Source organism: Anguilla anguilla, chromosome 2 (genome assembly GCF_013347855.1).
Source record: "Anguilla anguilla isolate fAngAng1 chromosome 2, fAngAng1.pri, whole genome shotgun sequence".
Lineage (NCBI taxonomy): Eukaryota > Metazoa > Chordata > Actinopteri > Anguilliformes > Anguillidae > Anguilla > Anguilla anguilla.
This window is the reverse complement of record NC_049202.1, coordinates 24831242-24851009: the sequence shown is the minus strand read 5'-3', so window position 1 is coordinate 24851009 and position 19768 is coordinate 24831242. Positions and strand designations below refer to the sequence as shown.

General features: G+C 39.1%; 1 protein-coding gene across 1 annotated transcript in view; it reads right to left on the bottom strand.

Moving 5' to 3' along the window:
- Positions 1–1437: 1437 nt before the first annotated feature.
- Positions 1438–19768, bottom strand: part of LOC118219076 (gamma-aminobutyric acid receptor subunit pi-like) — an 87845-nt gene continuing 69514 nt past the window's right edge. The window contains exons 7-10 of the mRNA XM_035401939.1: positions 9438–9575; positions 8960–9112; positions 8321–8514; positions 1438–2101 (exon numbers count right to left, since the gene is read on the bottom strand). Of these exons, the coding sequence (XP_035257830.1) occupies positions 1778–2101; positions 8321–8514; positions 8960–9112; positions 9438–9575 (809 nt within the window). The 3' untranslated portion in view covers positions 1438–1777. The remainder of the gene's footprint in view (positions 2102–8320; positions 8515–8959; positions 9113–9437; positions 9576–19768) is intronic.

Sequence of the window (19768 nt, the reverse complement as noted above, 5' to 3'; positions counted from 1 at the left end):
GCTTGTAATTCCCACTTGAAAATGACAGTCAAACAGTTGATTTGCAGTGAAATACATGATTATGTTGTGATTTACAGCAATGCATAATTTAAACATTTTGGATAGATTTGGAGACACTGGGTACACTCCTTACTTTTTGATTCATAGATCTTTAGTAGTTCTGCATATCCACCCTTAGATTTTATGAACTTGTGGTCAAGGAGTTTTTGATCCAGGACATGTATAGTTTAACCTTCTGTATATATGCAATCTCTCAGTATTTCATTGCAAACTAAAAAAATGCAAATTCACCGTGAACCAATGCACTTGTTGTACGTCGCTTTGGATAAGAGCGTCTGCTAAATGCCTGTAATGTAATGTAATGTAAGTTAGTATTGTAAATGGTACAACTGTCTTGCTTAATTTAAGCCATTTTTCAAGTCTCTGTGATGCTTACATCTGGAGTTATAAAGCTTTAAATAGGGTACCCCCTAAATGGGCAAGGATTGGTCAGATTGGGCATTTGCGCTAAGGGGTTAAAGCTACTGCCTTTTTGCCCTTGATACCATGGGAAAATCTCTAGCAACTCAGCCAAAACCTCAGAAAAAAAACTGGACCTCCACAAGTCCGGTTCCTCAATAGGAGCAATTTACAAACAACTGAAGGTACCACATGCATCTGTACAAACAATTGTATGCAAATATAAAAATATTGAGACCACACAGACACTGCATCATTCAGGAAGGAGGCACAAATTAATTTCCAGGGCTGAAGGCCTGAAAGGCTGTTGCGCAAGGAAGAAGCCCCTACTCCAAGACCGCATAAAGCCAGAATTAAGTTTGCAGGTAATCACCAGGACAAAGACCTAGCCTTTTGGAGGAGTGTTCTCTGGTCAGATTAAACAAAAATTGAACTGTTTGGCTGTAATGATCAGCACTATGTATGGAGGATAAAGGGAGAGGCTTTTAATCCGAAGAACACCATCCCAACTGTGAAGCATGGGGGTGGCAGCATCATGTTGTCGGGGTGTTTTGCTGGAAAAGGGACTGGTGCACTTCAGAAAATACATGGCATCATGAGGAAGGAGGATTATCTAGAAATACTGAAGCAACACCTCAAGACATCAGCTAGAAAGTTAAAAGTTGGTCGCAACTGGGCCTTCCAGCAGGACAATGATCCTAAGCATACCTCCAAAGTTTTAACAAAATGGCTTAAAGACAACAAAGTGAAAGTACTGGATTGACCATCACAAAGCCCTGACCTGAATCCCATAGAAAATTTGTGGACTGAACTGAAAAAGCGTTTTCTGAGCAAGGAGGCCCATAAACCTGACTGAGTTACACCAGTTCTGTCAGGAGGAATGGGCAAAAATTCTGTCAAAGTATTGTGAGAAGCTTGTGGAAGGCTACCCCAAGTGTTTGACTTAAGTTAAGTAATTAAAAGGCAATGCCACCAAATACTAGCGTATATGTGAACTTTTGACCCACTGAAAATCTGATATAGTACATAAAAGCTGAAATAAATCAGTCTCTTAGCTATTATTTTGAACTATGGAACTTATGGAAATACTATGGAAATAAAGTAGATACTTTTCCTATGTTAAGTCAATTAGGGTATGGTAACATGAAATGTACGGAGTTGTGAAAAATTGAGTTTGAATGTCTTTAGCCTAGGTGTGTGTTAACTTTTGGCTTCAAACGTATGCCCATTAGCAACATATCTTTCACACCCATACTCATCTACATCAAGCACAGAAACACACACACACACACACACACACACACAGACTGTTAAAGTCTTAAAGATACAGATAATATGTCCAGTAGAGGAAGTTAATGAAGATAAAGGACAGAGGGAAAGAGAGGCGGGAGTAGTTATCAATATAGTGTGGATTCTCCACCCGGCAACAGTTGAGGAAGCAGAGCACCCTCTGCAGGACGGTCAGGGCTTTATAGCAGGGGCCCTGCGGCTCTGGCGGCCTCGCTGCCAGCTGCTCGCTCTCAGAGGGGCTCCTCCTGCTGGCCAGCACTTCCTGCTGCTTCCTGACTTGGAGGGTGCTGCTGCTGATGGCTGTGACGATCCCATTCATCTCATCCTCCCGTTCCTGCATCTCCTGTCCGTACTGTAGGGGGCGACACATATGCAGGTCAGGGACAGCGCGTCCACACACACAGAAACATGTCCACACTTTCTGCCACGGTGAAACTCACCCACTCGCACTAACACAGTAGCCCTTTTTGCACATGCTGCCTGAACCATTTGGCGGTTGTGTGGGAATAAGAGCCAGAGCTGACATTCTACAAAAGCTGCTCCAGCAATTTGCCGGCTCAAGACCTACTGTAGTAACATTTACAGAAATGTTTTTGCATTAGCATGACTGAACACAAATGCAACAAACGGATCTAGCGTGTAAAGCTCATCCATCTAGCTATGCTGTTTCTTAGTACTGCCTAAAATAGTAAACAGTGCAAGTACACCAAATAAATGATAATTAGGTAACTAGCAACACAGTGTATGCAGCCACTATTACATATCCATGACATATGCTTGTAGCCTACAAAAGTTCTAAAGTTTGCATAAGTGTGCATGCACATTAACCTCTTTGCGCAAAGCCCCTAGTGGTCGGCACGTTGGCGCGCCGAGATTACTGAACTCAGACATTCAGTGCTACTGTAACAAAAGTGGGAGTTAAAAACATAAACGCGTTGCTTTAGTTTCATTAGTAGACGATACACGACAACTATGCCGAATACGGAGTTTTGCAGTGCCACCATTGTCGCTCTGGTCGTTCATTTAACACGCACCCCCTCCCTGCAGTCTCATCTAGAAAACACCCCCCACCCTTGACATAATGGACAATATTGTCCATCTTGGCATTCATAAAAATATTCTTTCGCCACTAAAAAATCGTATTCTGTCATAGCAACAAGATAAACCCGACAATAGCCCTAAGATATGCCTATACAGCAGTGAAAACGCTGCTCACTGAATCACAAAATAAACGAGAAAAAGTTTTTAAAAATGATACCATGTCATTCTACAGTCAATATTTGGGACTAAATATTGAATAAATATACAACCTCACCATTGGTTTTACGCATAGAGATGTCCCTTTTGTGACTGAGTGGTCATATATTGTCTTGGACAATTCGTTTGGGAAATATACGCGCATGTGTGATGCGTGGGTACCTTCCAAATTCGCTGTGCGTAATACCACACTTGTTGTTTACGGCGTCGTCGCCCTTTTTAGTACAGTCTGGCTTGATTGACAATTCATTTATTCAGTAGGTGAGAGTATAAGCTTTCTAACGATGTATAACACGTCTAATTCTGCTTTTGGTATAGCGTTTTATAGGTCAGCGTAACTGGAAATATTCTTAGCATCGCATTCACTTCACTCTGTGGTAGCTGCACCTAACGAAACGTGGTCAACGATTTTTTTGTAATTTCTTGGAAAATACTATTATTATTGAGGACTTCTGGACATAGCTAAGCCATATGTTTGCTGATAGACCTAGTTGACATCGTTTTCTGGACAAAACAGAAGCGAATAGAACAGTATCATTGATACTCTCTCTGTCCCCATCTACTGAACATAGATGAGATTTCATCATTGCTATGTAAGTATTACTGCTCAAAATATTTCGGTTATATACGTTGTTTTTGAAACTGAGTGTCTTTAAATAGGTTAGTGGTGTTATATAATGTGGATATTTCACACTGTAATGGAAGCGTTGGATGGTAGTGTGATAGTTTTTGTGAAGCATGCAACAGTGATGACGTGAGAGTTGGAACATTGCCAAAACGTGGTGGACGGATGAAAATTGTTTCATGTCGTCCCATCCACATACAAGACAACATACGAGAGTACAGAGTATAGAAATGCATACAAGAGTTAATTATTACACATTTAGGTACTGTACCGCATTGTGTGACAATATTTTTGCATTATTTTTTAAATCTGATAGCAATGTTTCATCTTAAATCTTCATAAGGGGCTCATTTATATGCTTTATAATGGACAAAAAACATTTTATTTAATTTTGGAGAGATTTTGGATATGTTTCTGGACCCCTAGATATTTTAGACCACTGTACGGACTGAAAGCTTGTAATTCCCACTGGAAAATGATGTAACAGTGATTTTTTTGAGTCAAAACAGTTGATTTGTAGTGAAATACGTGAATATGTTGTGATTCACAGCAATGCATAATTCAGACATTTTGGATAGATTTGGAGACGCTGGGTACACTGCTTAGTTTTTGCTTCATACATCTATAGTAGTTCTACATATCCACCCTTAGATTTTATGAACTTGTGGACAAGAAGTTTTTGATCCAGCACATGTATAGTTCAACCTGCTGTGCAATCTCTCAGTATTTCATTGCAAACTAAAAAAATGCAAATTCATTTTAGATTTTTTGTCTAGACAATTGCATTTGTGGCACTTTATTTCTTTATTATGAATATAAACTAATCTGTGTTCGTATTGTATATTGTACAAATGTCTTGCTTCATTTAAGCCATTTTCCAAGTCTCTGTGATGTTCACATCTGGAGTTATAAAGCTTTAAATAGGGTACCCCCTAAATGGGAAAGGATTGGCAAGATTTGGCATGTGCACTAAGGGGTTAAAATTAGAGCCCGACCGATGCCAGATTTTTGGGTCCGATGCCGATCCCAATTTTGGAGAGTCCTAGCCCACCGATTACCGATGTTTTGACTGATATTTTGTCAAAAAGTGCAACATCAAATCAATTAGAAAAACTTATATTTTATTAAAGTTTCTATATTTAAGAACATTTAACTTACAAGCAAACAAATAAAAATAAAAATAAACACATAAAGAACTTTTTATATTTAAAAGATGATATTAAATTAAATATATATATTAACACCATCTTTAAGTGTGTGAAATCAAAATAACTCCACACCTTGCTTTTACTCCTTTCTTTTCCAGCCATCTATAAAAAATGAATTTAAAAAAATCAGTTTTCCAGTTTCAAACATGTATTTTTATGAATATTATTATTATTGTTGTTGTTGTTATTAATTTGTTATTATTATTTCTTAGTATCTATTCTCAGTAAATTAATTATATTTTCTTATTTTATTCCTACTACATGATTTCAAAGAGTAACGCCGGGCACCCACCGCACGCGTCGCGTAAGCGTCGCGTAAGCAGCACGGCGAAGCAGCACGACGCGGCGCGTATCGTGTCTCCACTGGTTCCGTTTGTGTCGCTCTATATTCCTAGTAGCTCTCGCAGTCTGCAGTGGGATTACATTGTGTATTTCACGTTTGTTCACGACTGTTGATTATGGGTTAAGTGAATACTTTGGTGAGAGACCTTTTTCAGTTTGTTAATTTGGTAACATTTCGTTAACTCGTAAATACGTGAGAAAGTAAACGCTTTCAAGAATTACCATAAACTTAAATCGCAACGTAGCCTGCATAGCAATCAGTCTCAAACTGTATTAATTTATTTGCTTGGTTAACAAGCGTGCCAATTTCATGAAGAATATGTAATGATCATAATTATACATAATCCGTAATCAACCATTGGGAATTCCCGTGTTGTCTTGTCATTCACGTCAAAACATTTATAGGATCAGATTTAGTAAAATCAGCTAATCATGAAAAAGACAGTAACAGTTTAATCTTGAAGGGATATGAACACCACAACGCCATGAACACCCGAAGCTTTGAAGTACAAGTGCAATAAAGGCTTGCTTACAACTTCATTTATAAAATAGGTGCATTTTCATCGGCAAGACCACTAAATAATCTGATTTTTTTAAAGCTCTGTGGATTATCAGATTTTTATTAACAAGCCCTTTTTGAAAGCACGGCGAACGAAGACATCGGAGAAGTCAAATAGGCTGAGCAATGGTTGGTTAAAAACTACCTTCCAACACTCGAGCTAACAAACCGCTGCTCGGTGCATTCACTTCTACGTCATTCAATAGGCTACGTCTTTCTGTGGTGTATTTTCAAATTTACCCCACCCCCTCCGCAAAATAAGACAGCGAAACTAAGTTTGCCTTTTCCCCAGGTTCCAGTTATTTATTTATTTTTACAAAACGAAAAGGCTTGTATTTTTTTTTGGTGCTTATAAAATATCTGGGAGGTAACTAGGGACACACCCCCAGTAATATAAGGATGAAATATAAATCAGAGCATGTATACCTAGCATTTTAGAGCATATTTCTGTGTATAAACAGGCCATCGTGACGCGCGACAAGCCGAAAAAATAGAACTGAAGCGAAAAACTACGCTTCAGTTCGCTTGTGTCGCGCGAGCTTCGCAGCCGGTACGCGACGCGTTCGCATCTGGTGGAGACGACGTCGCCCGCTGCCGTTGTAATAACAGTACTTCAACTACGCTTCAGTTACGCGCGTAATACGCGCGTAGTGCGCTCGCGGCCGATACGCGTGCGGTGGGTGCCCGGCTTAAGACTTCATCTAGCGAGCTTCCCTGTCCATAAGAATTCTGTGGGGAAAATAACTACAATGCCCTCTGACGCGTGACTAGATGACACACTTGCTCGCAATAACGCAGCCTCATTATTTCTTATTATATATTCTCAGTAAGTTAAATGAATTATATTTTCTTATTTTATTTCTACTACATGATCTCAAAGAGTAAGACATTATCTAGCGGAGCTAATGAGTGAATCAAGTGTAATGTTAGATGAAATTAAACTGACTGGATGAAATACGTGAAAAAAACTACAATGCGCTTTCGTGCAGGTTACCCGCGCTAACTGTTGGTTGATTCACTTCTCCAACAGCAATCCTTCTCTCATGTTATCACGACAAAGCTAGATAACATGGCTTAAAATGATCCACGTTAGAAGTGTTTTATCGGCGTTTTTACTGTCTGGTTAGCTTGCGTCGATGACGCGTGACTAGATGACACACTCGCTTGCAATAACGCCTTGGCTATTGACACAGCATCATATAGTAGCTAATATCATTATCTCAGATTTAAAAAAAAAAGAAATGTGTGATGCATTCAATCACCATTTTATTTTGGCTGGTTATTTATTTGAGAATACAGCGATGTCCTCTGAAAATGTAGATCCTACGCTGCTTATGTGCTCACTGCCACTTCATAAAGGCTTGCTAGCCAGCTAGCTTGCTAAAGTGAACCAAATATGTTAGCTAGCTCGCTCACTTGATAATGAGGATTCATAAACATAGTGGTCGTATAAACGCATTTAATTAAAAACTTTCACTAAATATACATACCTTTATTGCGGCAATCGAATCTGTGCAGGCAAGTCTTGCAGTGGAGAATATTGGATGAGGCATGAGTGACAAACATCTTATTACAGAAGTAGCGCATCAGCTGCTGCAGTTCACACTTGTACTAGAGCTCCCTCTACTGGATAATTCTAGTAAATAGCAATTACAACGTTTGAACAGACAAGTACAGATAAATAATCAATGTTTTTTTTGTTTATTATACTTATTTAAAAATCGGGACACATCGGCTGCATAACTGCCGATCCCGATGTCGTCAAAAATGTCAAATAATGGCCGATATATCGGCCAAACCGATATATCGGTCGGGTTCTAGTTAAAATATGGCAGGACATCAGCTGCTATGATTCACTTTCTCTTTATTAGCATGCTTCTTAGCTATTTTAGCTAGCTTCTCTGGCTAGTAGGACAAAGGTAACAAAATCATACATAGGTCAAGAGCATATACATTTTTTCAAACATCAGTTACTGGCACCATCATTTCAGAATGCCACTGAATCATGAATGCTGTCCAGTTAAATACCGGACAGTCCTTGGTAGTGTGAACTAAAGAAGGAACTGGTTTGCTGGAAAAGTTAATATGGTGATGTTCCATGTTCCATCTATTAAAGTGGCTAGTCACAATCTACTGAATAACTGCTCAGCCCTGTTCCTGAACACTGCTTATTCTGTCCAGTGTTCATGTGCTACCGGTGTTGTACTGCTCATTATGGTGATGATGATGATGATGATGATTGTGGTGGTGGTGATCATGATTATAAACAAAACAATTTTGAGTACTGATTCAACTCAAGTTTATTTGAGTTGGAGCTGGTTAAAAGGCACAGTACATTCACACTGTACATTTTGGTACTGTATGTAGTGAAGATGATGATGACAGTGATAAAGTCAGTGCTGGTGGTGATGATGTTGTTTATGGCAATGATGTTGCTAATGATAATGACAATGTTGATGGGGCAGTGATGATGATCCTGACAGTGGTGAAGATGGTAATGATGAGATGGAAATGGCAATGTTTATAATAGTGATGGTAATAATGGGGATGATGATGGTAATGGTAAAGTTGAGTCCTCACCATCAGTGCATTAGCTTTGTTAGGCTGGTGTAGGGTGCAGAAGTGGGCAACAGCGTATTCAATCAGAGCGCCAAAGATGAAACTGAAACAAATTCCCAGGTAGACATCAATGGCCTTGATGAAGCAGTTGGCATTGGGGAGAGATGTACGGGCACCCATCATCAGAGTAGTCATGGTTAGCACTGTGGTCACACCTCAAAAAAAGACACACAACCAAACCTTAGAATGAGCTCCCAGGACAGGAAACTTCACTGCTAGCTGTTTCATTCACAGTACATCAGTTAAATTTGAATCAGTTTATGTTGTGCTCCTAAATTATGATATCTAACAAGTTTTATTTTCATTCTATACATATACACCTATAAACCATTTAAAAACAATATAAATACAAATATAATGCAAATTTGCAATATTAAAATTCCCAAACTTTGTGGTTTAACTTGAAAGTAACTGATACTGTCATTACTTATCTATTACTTGAGCTTAAAATACCTTGTTCTCACAGATTGAATGCAGGTAAAAGTAGGCATTACATTTACTGGTATTTTTACTGAGCTAAACAAGCCATTCAAACATAATTATTTAGGAAGTCAACAGTCAAGTTACCTATGAATATTTGGGTGAGGACAAGAATTTTACCTATGCAGATTCGGGCAGGGACGGAAGACTGACTTATCCAGAAGGACACCCAGGACAGCACCACCAGCAGGCTGGATGGGACATACGTCTCCAGGATGAAGTAGAGGATGCTTCTCTTCAGCTCAAAGTGGAAGATCAGTCTGGGGTAGTGACCTGAGAGGTGGCAAGGTGGAGTTGGTCACTTTAATATTTTAAAGCTTCCTAAGGATTAATATGCATTAATATGCATGCCATTGAAAAATCCAGAATTTTTCAATGGCATTTACTTTATTCAAAATGTAAGGCAAGTTAAAGTGTGGAGGTTATTTTATGCAACAAACAACCAGAGACAGATTTAAACATTCATTTAAAATAAATCAAACAGAACTGTCAATTCATCAGCCTGAACCAGAATAAAATTTTAAACATCCGAAAAGTCTAAACTGCTATCTGTCTTTGTATGCCACAGCTTTAATCACAGACAGCTTTAATCCCCAACCTGTCTCATAGACTGCTTCCGATTCAGATGTGTAGTAGTCCTCCAAGGTGTATTGTGCCAGCTGTAGTGTGTCCAGACCACTGACGGACTCATTTCCTCTTGTCCAATAAAACATTACATCATTAACATTATATCCCCCTGAAGAGAGAGAGAAACATTTCAGTGCAGCAAATCTCCATGCCACATACACACATAGGCTATACTGTACAGTACAACACAATAAATCACCACGCAGCTAGTCACATACAGTGCCTTTCAAAATTATTCACATCCTTGATAAGCATTAGCAAAGAAGGCTGCATAAAATAAATACAGGCAATGAACTATTTTTGTTAAAAATGTATAAATATACAAATGTCTCACATGGCTAACTGTTTAACAGGGGTATAAAAGCGAGGTGACATCTATCAATATGGGAAAGACAAAGAACTCCAAATTAATAAGACAAAAGGCAGTTGACCTCCATAGGTCATGAGATAGTTACAAACAAATACATGTAAAAACTATCAAAAAGATACCACTTTCCATAATTATGCCAATAATTAATTGGTTGAATAACATGGGAGTGGCTGCAAATCTGTATAGACGTTCAAAAATATTGCCCTCTGTCCGTTTGATATCCATTCTACGATACAAATAGTACTATATGAGGATTTGAGATTAAGATAATGAATTCTCAAATGATTCATAGTTTGGAATATATACAATGGCCTTGTTATATGTAGTTATAAAGCACACATTCATAAGTTACTACTCTGCAAATCAAATCGCATGTATTCTCCATGTACCGCTGTATTTGTATAAGGGCACAACACAAAGAGCAGCTTTTGAATATTTGTGTGTTTGTAAACACAGTTTATGGTCATAGTGGTCATCTGGGTGTATCTAACTCTGTACTGTACAGGTATGGTATATAAAAGCCAAACTTATAAGAGCCCAAGTAAAAAATTTTAAAGAATTTTTTAAAGAATTTTCAGCAATGAGAACAGGTCATTCAGTTCATAAATTTGCCATTTTTCCTATTGTCTAGAAAGTATCCAGCACTGCATAAGGCCTAGACTTAAATATATGCCACTACCAACATATACCTCTAATACAACTCTAAAGGTCTCTGTCTATCTATCACAAAATCTAGCAAGCTGTTTAAAAAGCTTCTGATATTAGTGCAATATGTATCTTGTATGTATTGATTTTTGCGTATGTCATTGTTCTCCTGGCAGAATTCAACCTGCAAACTTTTGCACTTTATGACTTTATGACATGCCATTGATGTCAGAAACTTGACAATGTCATGACATCATACTCACAGAGGTTTTATCAATGTTGAAACTCAATTTTGTTGCATACAGTTTGACAAATAGTGAAATAAGTGTACCAAGCTTATCACAACAGTTAGACATACCTTGCAAACTACCACTTGGCTAACCCATATAAAAAATGGAAAGTGTGGTCTTTTGTTTTGATTGCACACACACGTGTTGTATAACATTATAGAGGGATGAAACACACAAATATAAACAAGGCTAACCATACTGCATGAACAGTTAAACCAGCAAACTATGTCTACTTCTGCACAGATGAACAGACATACATTACATAAGCTAGCTAATATTAAGATCACTTGTACTCTTGCTCTGATTGGATGTCCACAGGACCACAGCCTTTCAACCACCAAAACAGAATAGAAGATTGCTGAATGAAATGAAGAAGCAAAATAATCATAGCAAGAGGACATAGTCCCTATTTTGCCTATGATAAATTCTATAAATAGTGGTTAACAGAGAGGAAAGCCAAATATTAACTGGAGTCAGATAATCAATTACTTAGATAACATTCTTTAATCCTGTTGTGGTTCCATGAAGATAAGATTGCATGCTATCCTTCACAGTTCAAACACTTCTGATGTGTCTGAGTGGAATCCTACACAATCAAAATGCTACCAAAGAGTCAAATGAACAGGGGAGATGAAATTGATGTTTCAACATCAATGATGTCTTCCTCAGATTCAAAAAACACAAAATCACACAGACGTCATAGACATCAGGTGAGTGTAGTCTCACCTGTTCATCAAATAGTGTCTTTTGCTCAGAGCTTAATGCGCTCCAGTGTTCCTTATTTCGGACCAGTCCCCATGAAGTTGTTCGGGTAAGAAGTACTTCTCTAGTTTCATTGTCCTGGCTGTTGAGCACTTATTTAGTCCTGTTTTATTTAGCTGGCTTGAAGTGCGTTGGAAATCTTTCTTTTAATACAGTATAGCATGTCAGTAAGTAAGTTGCATTTATTAATTGGTTAAAGACATGAAAAGAGCTGGAGCAGGAGCCACACCTGGTTTGTGACTTCATGAAATCTCACCCAATTCTTTCCACATACAAAGGTGATTTTTTGGTAATGCATTGTTTTGCCTCATTTCTTTTCCCTATAGAGAGTTACAGACCATAAGAGGCAAAAAATGGGCCAGTCAGCCTCTTAATTGCTTAAACACTTTATCACATACACCGATCAGCCACAACATTAAAACCAAACTGCCTATTATTGTGTAGGTCCCCCTCGTGCCGTCAAAACAGCTCTGACCCGTCGAGAGTTTTTAAAATCATGTGGAAATAATTCACCCTCTAACAATATCTTAGCTTTTTATGGCCCAGTAGCAACTAATAATGTAATAAACTACCAATAGTGTAATAACTCCCAATAATGTAATCCATTTTCTAATTTTTTATGTAATAAAAACTAGGGATGAGCGAGTACACCATTATCTGTATCTGTTCAACCATAGACATATATACATAGACGCCGGATTGGCCTTTAGATCGTACGTCAACATCGCCACCATACTGGACCAGGCAAGACTGGCCTGAACACAAATACAAGTAAACGGGGGAGCTGCGGTTTTTATGGATAAAAGCACTATAACGTTTACATTTCTCAACCGATTTCAATGAGTCGTTTTTATATTCAAGGGTTTATGATCTACGTGGAGTACAAAAAACGTTTTATCTCCATTTACTTAGAATCTCAATAGTTAGGCTATAATCGCTGCTAGACGCTCAAGAGAGGAGTGTGTATCAACGTTAGGTTTACATGAACTGAATTACTTATGTGGTGGAAAATATTTCACTGTCATAAGGAATTGCCACAGTTAATTTTAACCTAAATTTAACCTGGCAGCGACGTTGAGGTATCGCAGCGACGGGCCAAAGCTAGTGTGTTGTTAGCCTTTACTGATCCCCGTATGAGGTTTATATGATACAGCTAGCATAAGCCAATAGCACTAACCCATAAAATTAGCTTTTAACGGTACTTGATCAGTTGAACGATAAAAATGAAAGCATTTGATTACGGTCAACAGCACCAAAAATTTCTGTTGCACCTTCAATAAACGGCAAAAGTCCCACTATAGGATTGATCATAGCACATCTTTCAGCTAGCGACTGTAATGAAGCCAGTGGTGGAGCCTGTACCAGCTCGCTTGGAAGCATATGAATCTATTTTATGTTTTTGAACTTTTGCATAATTTGGTTCATGCAGGCTAAATAAAATTTCCATTGCATCTACAGTATACCTTTACTGCACCTCTTTTTTCACTTTCTGCATAATATGACATATTGTTCAAGTGGTAAAACATATACTCACATTGTTTTTTCTTGGCTTTTAAAAGTAATCTTGATTCTATAGTAGTATACAGTAATTCATTTAGTTTGGGAAGTGGGCAGTGGCAATGACTGGGGGCGTGGGGTGGATGGGTAGGAGGAGGTTATACTGAAAAAGAATAGAACAGAACTTTAAAAAAAAAAAAAACTGAAGAAATGAACGTGAACTGGGTCATTCTCTGAATGCGGTGCCTTTTCTGTCCCTTAGACCTATTTTTATACGATCTATGCCTTAGACAGATCTAAAATTACTATTAAAATGTGGATTAAAATTGCTCCCAATGGGATGGTGGTTATTTTGAGCTGTATGTTTACTCTAACACATTTTTGAAAATACTTACTTTAAGGCGTTTTAATTACTCTCTTATAAGAGGATCAACGTGTTTTCCCCATGTCCCCTGGTGCTATGTGTCACCTGATGTATTGAATCTCTGTCATAAGAAAATAAAATACCATAATTTTTTTTCCCTAAAGTCCAGTCACTTGTTTGATATTTGTTAAACAAACCATGTTATATCTTTAAAAAAAAACTTTCATCAACATTATTGCATGTTTTCTGTCTGTCCCCAATATTGCGTTCCACCCTGTTAGTAGGTACTAATTCTCCTTTATGAAATTAGCCAAACCCCCTATGACATCAGTTTTTGTATGTGACATCACATTTGGAGGGAAATTCAGCTGGGACAGCCTGGTAATTCTTATCACTCCTCTTAATTTGAGATATTTTATGTTTTCTCATCATAGCCTTCTTGTCCCACTCATGTACATTCTACCCTGTTAGCACAGTTACATGGGAAATCAATATATAAATATACATTTTTTATTAATATGGAGCACATAATATTAATATAGAGCTTCAAGGCACTCATTGAGTTAGCATGAGACAGTTTAATGTTCATCCAGCCATGAGAAAGTCCCTGCTCTTTCAATCGTCTTTGATTGAAGAAATTAAAAGACAAGTATCGAAACTCCAAGACAGAGAGAGAGAGGCAGAAGATTGCTTGTATAGTGATGGGGAAAATAGTCAAAAAATACTGACTTCAGAAACACACCCAGGCTACTATTGGGTTTTCCAAAAAGTGAGCAAAATTGAGTGCGAAGATGCCTTATGGATCTCTAAGGGAAAACTGTGTCTCACTAGATTGCAGGAAGTGCATTGAAACATTTTTCTCAAGGGATGACGTAAGCAGGATGACCACTGGAAAAAAAACAAACCAAAACACAAAAGAAGAAGAAAATGCAAAAGAGATTACTGACCGACACCATGAAAAACATACATAGGAAGTTTATAGCAGAGTATCCCTACCAGATATCCTGTAGGCTTTGTCCTATTTGGGTAGTCCCCCCCCCACAGAAGCTGACCGAGACACGTGTATGTGCAAGACACATGAAAATCTGGGCCTAATGGTGAAACCCCTATACAATCAAGGACTTCTAGAGAGCAAGAATCTTGAGCAGGTGGCAGACTCCACGATGTGCAATCCCCAATCAAAATCATGTGCATACGGGGAGTGCCAAGAATGCCTGTATTTAACGAGAAACCCCCAAAGACCCCTCACCAATACGGAAATTCCTGTTGTCCAGTGGGCAGTGGAGACCAGCCAGGTGGATAAAAAAAGGTCACTGTCAAAACAGAAAAGATGAAGACGAACTGTTCAGCCAGTTTCAAGAGAGGCTGTTCATTTTCAGGCGTCACATTTTCAATATCAGGTGGCAATATTAAGCCTACAGGAAGCTAAGGAAAGACCTTAGCCAAAATGAGTGTCTAATACACGTAGACTTTAGTGAAAACTATGTGTGCAAGTATGCAAACGAGGTGCAATCCGTCCACTTTGGAGGAGGTCATCAGCAAGTGAGCCTGCACACTGGAGTTTTGTACACTTGTACACAAGACTCACTGCTGGCCTTCTGCACAATCTCCCCATCACGAAGACATGACCCCCCTGCAATATGGGCCCACCTTCACCCAGTCATGACAGTGATAAAGGAAAGGTTCCCAGATGTTCAGCGGCTGCATTTTTTTCAGTGATGGTCCTGCTAGCCAATACAAGCAGAAATTCAATTTCTTTTTGCTCTCTACTGAACCCTTTAAACAAGGGTTTAAAGAGGTTGTGTGGCATTTTTCGAGGCCAGTCATGGGAAAGGTGCACCTGATGGGGTTGGAGGGTCACTGAAGTGAACAGCTGACAGACTTGTACGCCTTGGAGAGGACCTCCCAGATGCTGTTGCCTTGTTTCAGAAGATGAAAACTGAGGAATCCTCTGTGGAGCTCTTGAGCTCTATGTTCCTGAGTCTGAGGTGGATGCAAAGGTGCAGGAAATGCTGGTGGTAAGTGTGCCTCTAGAAATAAGCATCTACTAATGTAATATATATGCTGTTTGTTTTTTCTTAAATCACCTGATTAACTTACACCATCTCTCTTTATAGGTGACACATCTCACTCCTATAAAGGGCACCATGAAAGTCCATGAAGTAGTGAGTGTGATTCCAGGTCTGATCAAGTACAGAGATGTGACCTGTCTCTGTCAGTGGAAGCAAGGAATCATGGACTGTCCATGATTTCAGTTGAAAGAGGCCAATCTGAACGCTGCCAAAGTTCCATCATCCTCATCTGATGTAACTGGACTAGACCAGAGGCTATTACTACACAGCATGTAGGCCAATGGTGTGTGGTGTCATATGACAATGACCCATACCCTGGGGTCATTATCAATGTGGAGAGGGACAATGTCCAGGTAAAATGCATGCACCGCAATGGCATTAACAAGTTTTACTGGCCAAGTCTTTGACCCGACATCAGCTGATATGCTGACAACCAAGTTGTCTGTCTAATGCCAGAGCTGCAGGCAATTAACAAAAGATCAGTGGAGGTAGAAAAAAATACCTGGATGTACATACAGAAACATTTTGAAAATGCTTAAATTTGGAAGTGGAGAGGTTAAGGGAGAAGGATGAGGTAAAACAAGGTAAAGACAAGAAAATGAAATGATAGGGCTTTCAGAGAAAATACTAGAGCTTTTTTAAAATGAGTTCAAGGTTTTAATAAGATGTGGTTATTTCAAACATTTTGCTGAACTGATATCTTTGTATTTCACTTTTTAACATTTTTATAGGAACTGCTGTTATGAAAATCTTATTATTATCATTATTTCCTAAATATTGTGATCAATTTTGGTGTCACTTCCACCATGATAAGACACCCGTCAACCCTGTTGGGTCACCCTGTTATATTGTTGTTTTGTTGAGATTATTAAAAAATTATACGATAAACTGTATACTGTTTGGACATTATATTGGACATTAAGTGAGCTCCCATGAATTACAAAAGTTTTTCATTTTGCTGTTATTTTGTCATCTATTTTTAAAATGTTGTAGCTCATGTAATAGATTGTTTATGGAGTTGTCGCAGCATTCATTAAATAACATTTGTTTTGAAATTCTTTCATAAATAAAAATGTATTTGGTACACAAGGTGACGTCATGTTATTTGTAAAATGCATGTTTTAATGTATTTAAGAATTTGTAATATTTACATTCAGTCCCCTGCATGTCCCCTAACAGGGTAGAAATACCACAAGGTACAATTCATACTTATAAGTTAATAAAATCTAGGGTTCAACAGCTTGAGCTCAACTACTCGTTTTCTGAACAATAAATACACCCTTTTGATAATGTAATGTTGAAAATGTGATCCACACAACTATATTATAGGACGGAGTGTAGCACAGTGGGTAAGGAACTAGACTCGTAACCGAAAGGTCGCAGGTTCGATTCCCGGGTAAGGACACTGCCGTTATACCCTTGAGCAAGGTACTTAACCTGCATTGCTTCAGTATATATCCAGCTGTATAAATGGATACAATGTAAAATGCTATGTAAAATAGTTGTGTAAGTCGCTCTGGATAAGAGCGTCTGCTAAATGCCTGTAATGTAATGTAATATTTTCAAAAAGTTATGAGATCCAAAAGGCACTGCATTTAGAGAATGACCCAACTAATTCATTTTTTGGGACTGTGAACTTAGTTCAAAATTCAAAATAGTGAACTATGAACGTGAACTAGTTCATTTTAATGTGTGTGAACTGAACTTTGAGCTTGCTCTTGTGAAGTGTGAACTTGCACAACACTGATTAGATGTGATGGGAGTAAATAGGATTTTTGCAACGTGTATGCCAGCTAAAAGGTATTGGCACACAGAGTTAGTGACTAATTAATGGGTAAACTGGTTACACTGTCTATATATGAGCAAACAGTATATTGCAGCCTTTCTTGTTGCCCTGTTTCGTTTCCCTGCTGAGGACCGGAACATAGCAGCCTCATTTCTTCCACTGAGCACTGAGCCACTTACTCATCTGCTGAACTCCAAGTCCTGTGCGTTTCCACTAATAGGCTTCACAGTGCACCACAGGAAATCCCAAATGACAAGACATGGGCTTTTTAAAGCAAATGACCCACAATTAATATCACTCACTTTGAGCAATACATTTTGTTAATCAATAATGCATGCTCCTTTAGACCTAAGCCATGTAATAAAATATACACCGATCAGCCACAACATTAAAACCACGTACCTAATATTGTTTAGGTTCCCCTCGTGCCGCAAAAACAGCTCTGACCCGTCAAGGTATGGACTCCACCTCTGAAGGTGTCCTATGGTATATTTGGATTTCTGTATATATTTGTATGTACTGTAAATTTGTATGTGATTGTGATACTTTCTTGTCTTTGATGCTGCAACAGTGCAAATTCTGCCTGGGAATCTTCTTCTTCTTCTTCTACTACTACCACTACCACTACCACTACAGGGCGACACATTATATATTTTCTGAAACGTTATCGATTCCACTTGGCCACAGTGAGTGAAACTAGGCGATCTGAGCGTATAGTTTCTATGTAAATTACGTCAAAAGAATTCAGCCTTGTTGTTTGCTACCTAAACTTCACAGCACAGTCATGGCCGTTATCATGATTGTAGCATAAAGTGTCTATTTTCAACCAACTGCCATATATGAGCGCGTAAAATCAACCAAAAAATATAGTTCGCCAAGTTGCGCTGTGGGTCTGGACGGTTTCGTGCTTGTTTTTATCTATAACAGAGACACCATTGACAGATAAAACAGGATTGATTGGAAGCATGTGTGTCACAAAAATGGCTTTGTTTCAGTAGAGGGAGCACACTATTAGGTATAGCCTCACAAACCATTTGATATTCTTTCAGTGACATTGCTGGTTGGAACATTCTCATAAAATTATTATGAGAATAAAATTATCCACAGAGTTTAACTGTTAACCCAAAAACAGGATGTTTTCCTTAAACCAAAGTTCCAAAATGAGGGATCTGTTTTTGTATGTAATATTATTATTAAGCATGCATTTATGAGGAGAAAAGTTATGTTTGTACAGGAGAGACCAGCAGCCGAGCACCTGTTTATGGAAATTAAAAAGTTTTAAAGGAAGCTTATTTACTTTGTTAGGGCATTGTAAAAAAAGAAAGAAAAAAAAAACATAAATATAGGCAATTTAATTCATATTGCACCTGTTGGCCTTTTAAAGCTTCAGACATTTCCATCATAGCCTTTTTTCTTAATGAATGCACCAACATTACATGGCTAAAATTATGTAACCTTCAACTCCTGCCACTCCCAGTCCCTCGACTCACTTTGCCCTCTTGTCTCCAAACCAGCACACTCCTCACCCCCCTGCCCATGGCTGACTGAGTCACTACGCTCCAGCAGAACATCACTGCGGGCTGCAGAGAGGAAGTGGAGGAAATCCCGATCCTCTGATGACCTGACCGCATATCATACCATGCTGGCTACTTTCACATCTGCCCTCACGTCAGCGAAAGCCTCATTTTTCCAATCTAAGCTCAGTGCATGTGTCTCTAATCCACGCAAACTATTCTCCACCTTCTCTTCCCTCCTCATTCCTCCTCCACCCCCACCTCCCTCTTCCCTCTCAGCAGATGACTTTCTGGCCGCCTTTGAAGGAAAGGTGTCTACAATCCGGAACTCCTTCGCCCATCCAGTGAGCCCCCCAACCCCCCGGGACAAACCCACAGCCACACTGACCTCCTTTGAGATGCTGGAGGACTCCGATGTATTACAACTCATCACCTCTCATCGTGCAACCACCTGTCCACTTGACCCCATCCCATCTAAAGTTCTCCAATCCATTTCCAGTGAGTTCCTTCCCTATCTGTCCTCCATTGTTAATTCCTCTCTCTCCTCTGGTCATGTTCCCTCTGATTTTAAGATGGCTCGTGTTACCCCACTTCTCAAAAAACCCACCTCAGACCCCTCTGATGTAACGAATTATCGACCCGTATCGCTTCTACCCTTTCTGTCCAAAACCCTTGAACGAGCAGTTCTTAAACAACGAACCTCTTTTCTCCATCAGAACAACCTGCTAGACCCTCACCAGTCTGGCTTCCGATCCGGGCACTCAACAGAGACTGCGCTCCTAGCTGTGACGGAGGCACTTGCCACTGCAAGAGCCTCACGCCTCTCCTCTGTCCTGATCCTTCTTGACCTGTCTGCAGCTTTCAACACGGTCAACCATAAAATACTCCTCTCCACCTTGGCTGGGATGGGAATCGCCAGGACTGCCCTGTCTTGGTTCGCTTCCTATCTTGCAGATAGGACCTACCAGGTCACCTGGAAGGGGTCTACATGGCTTTTCCTAT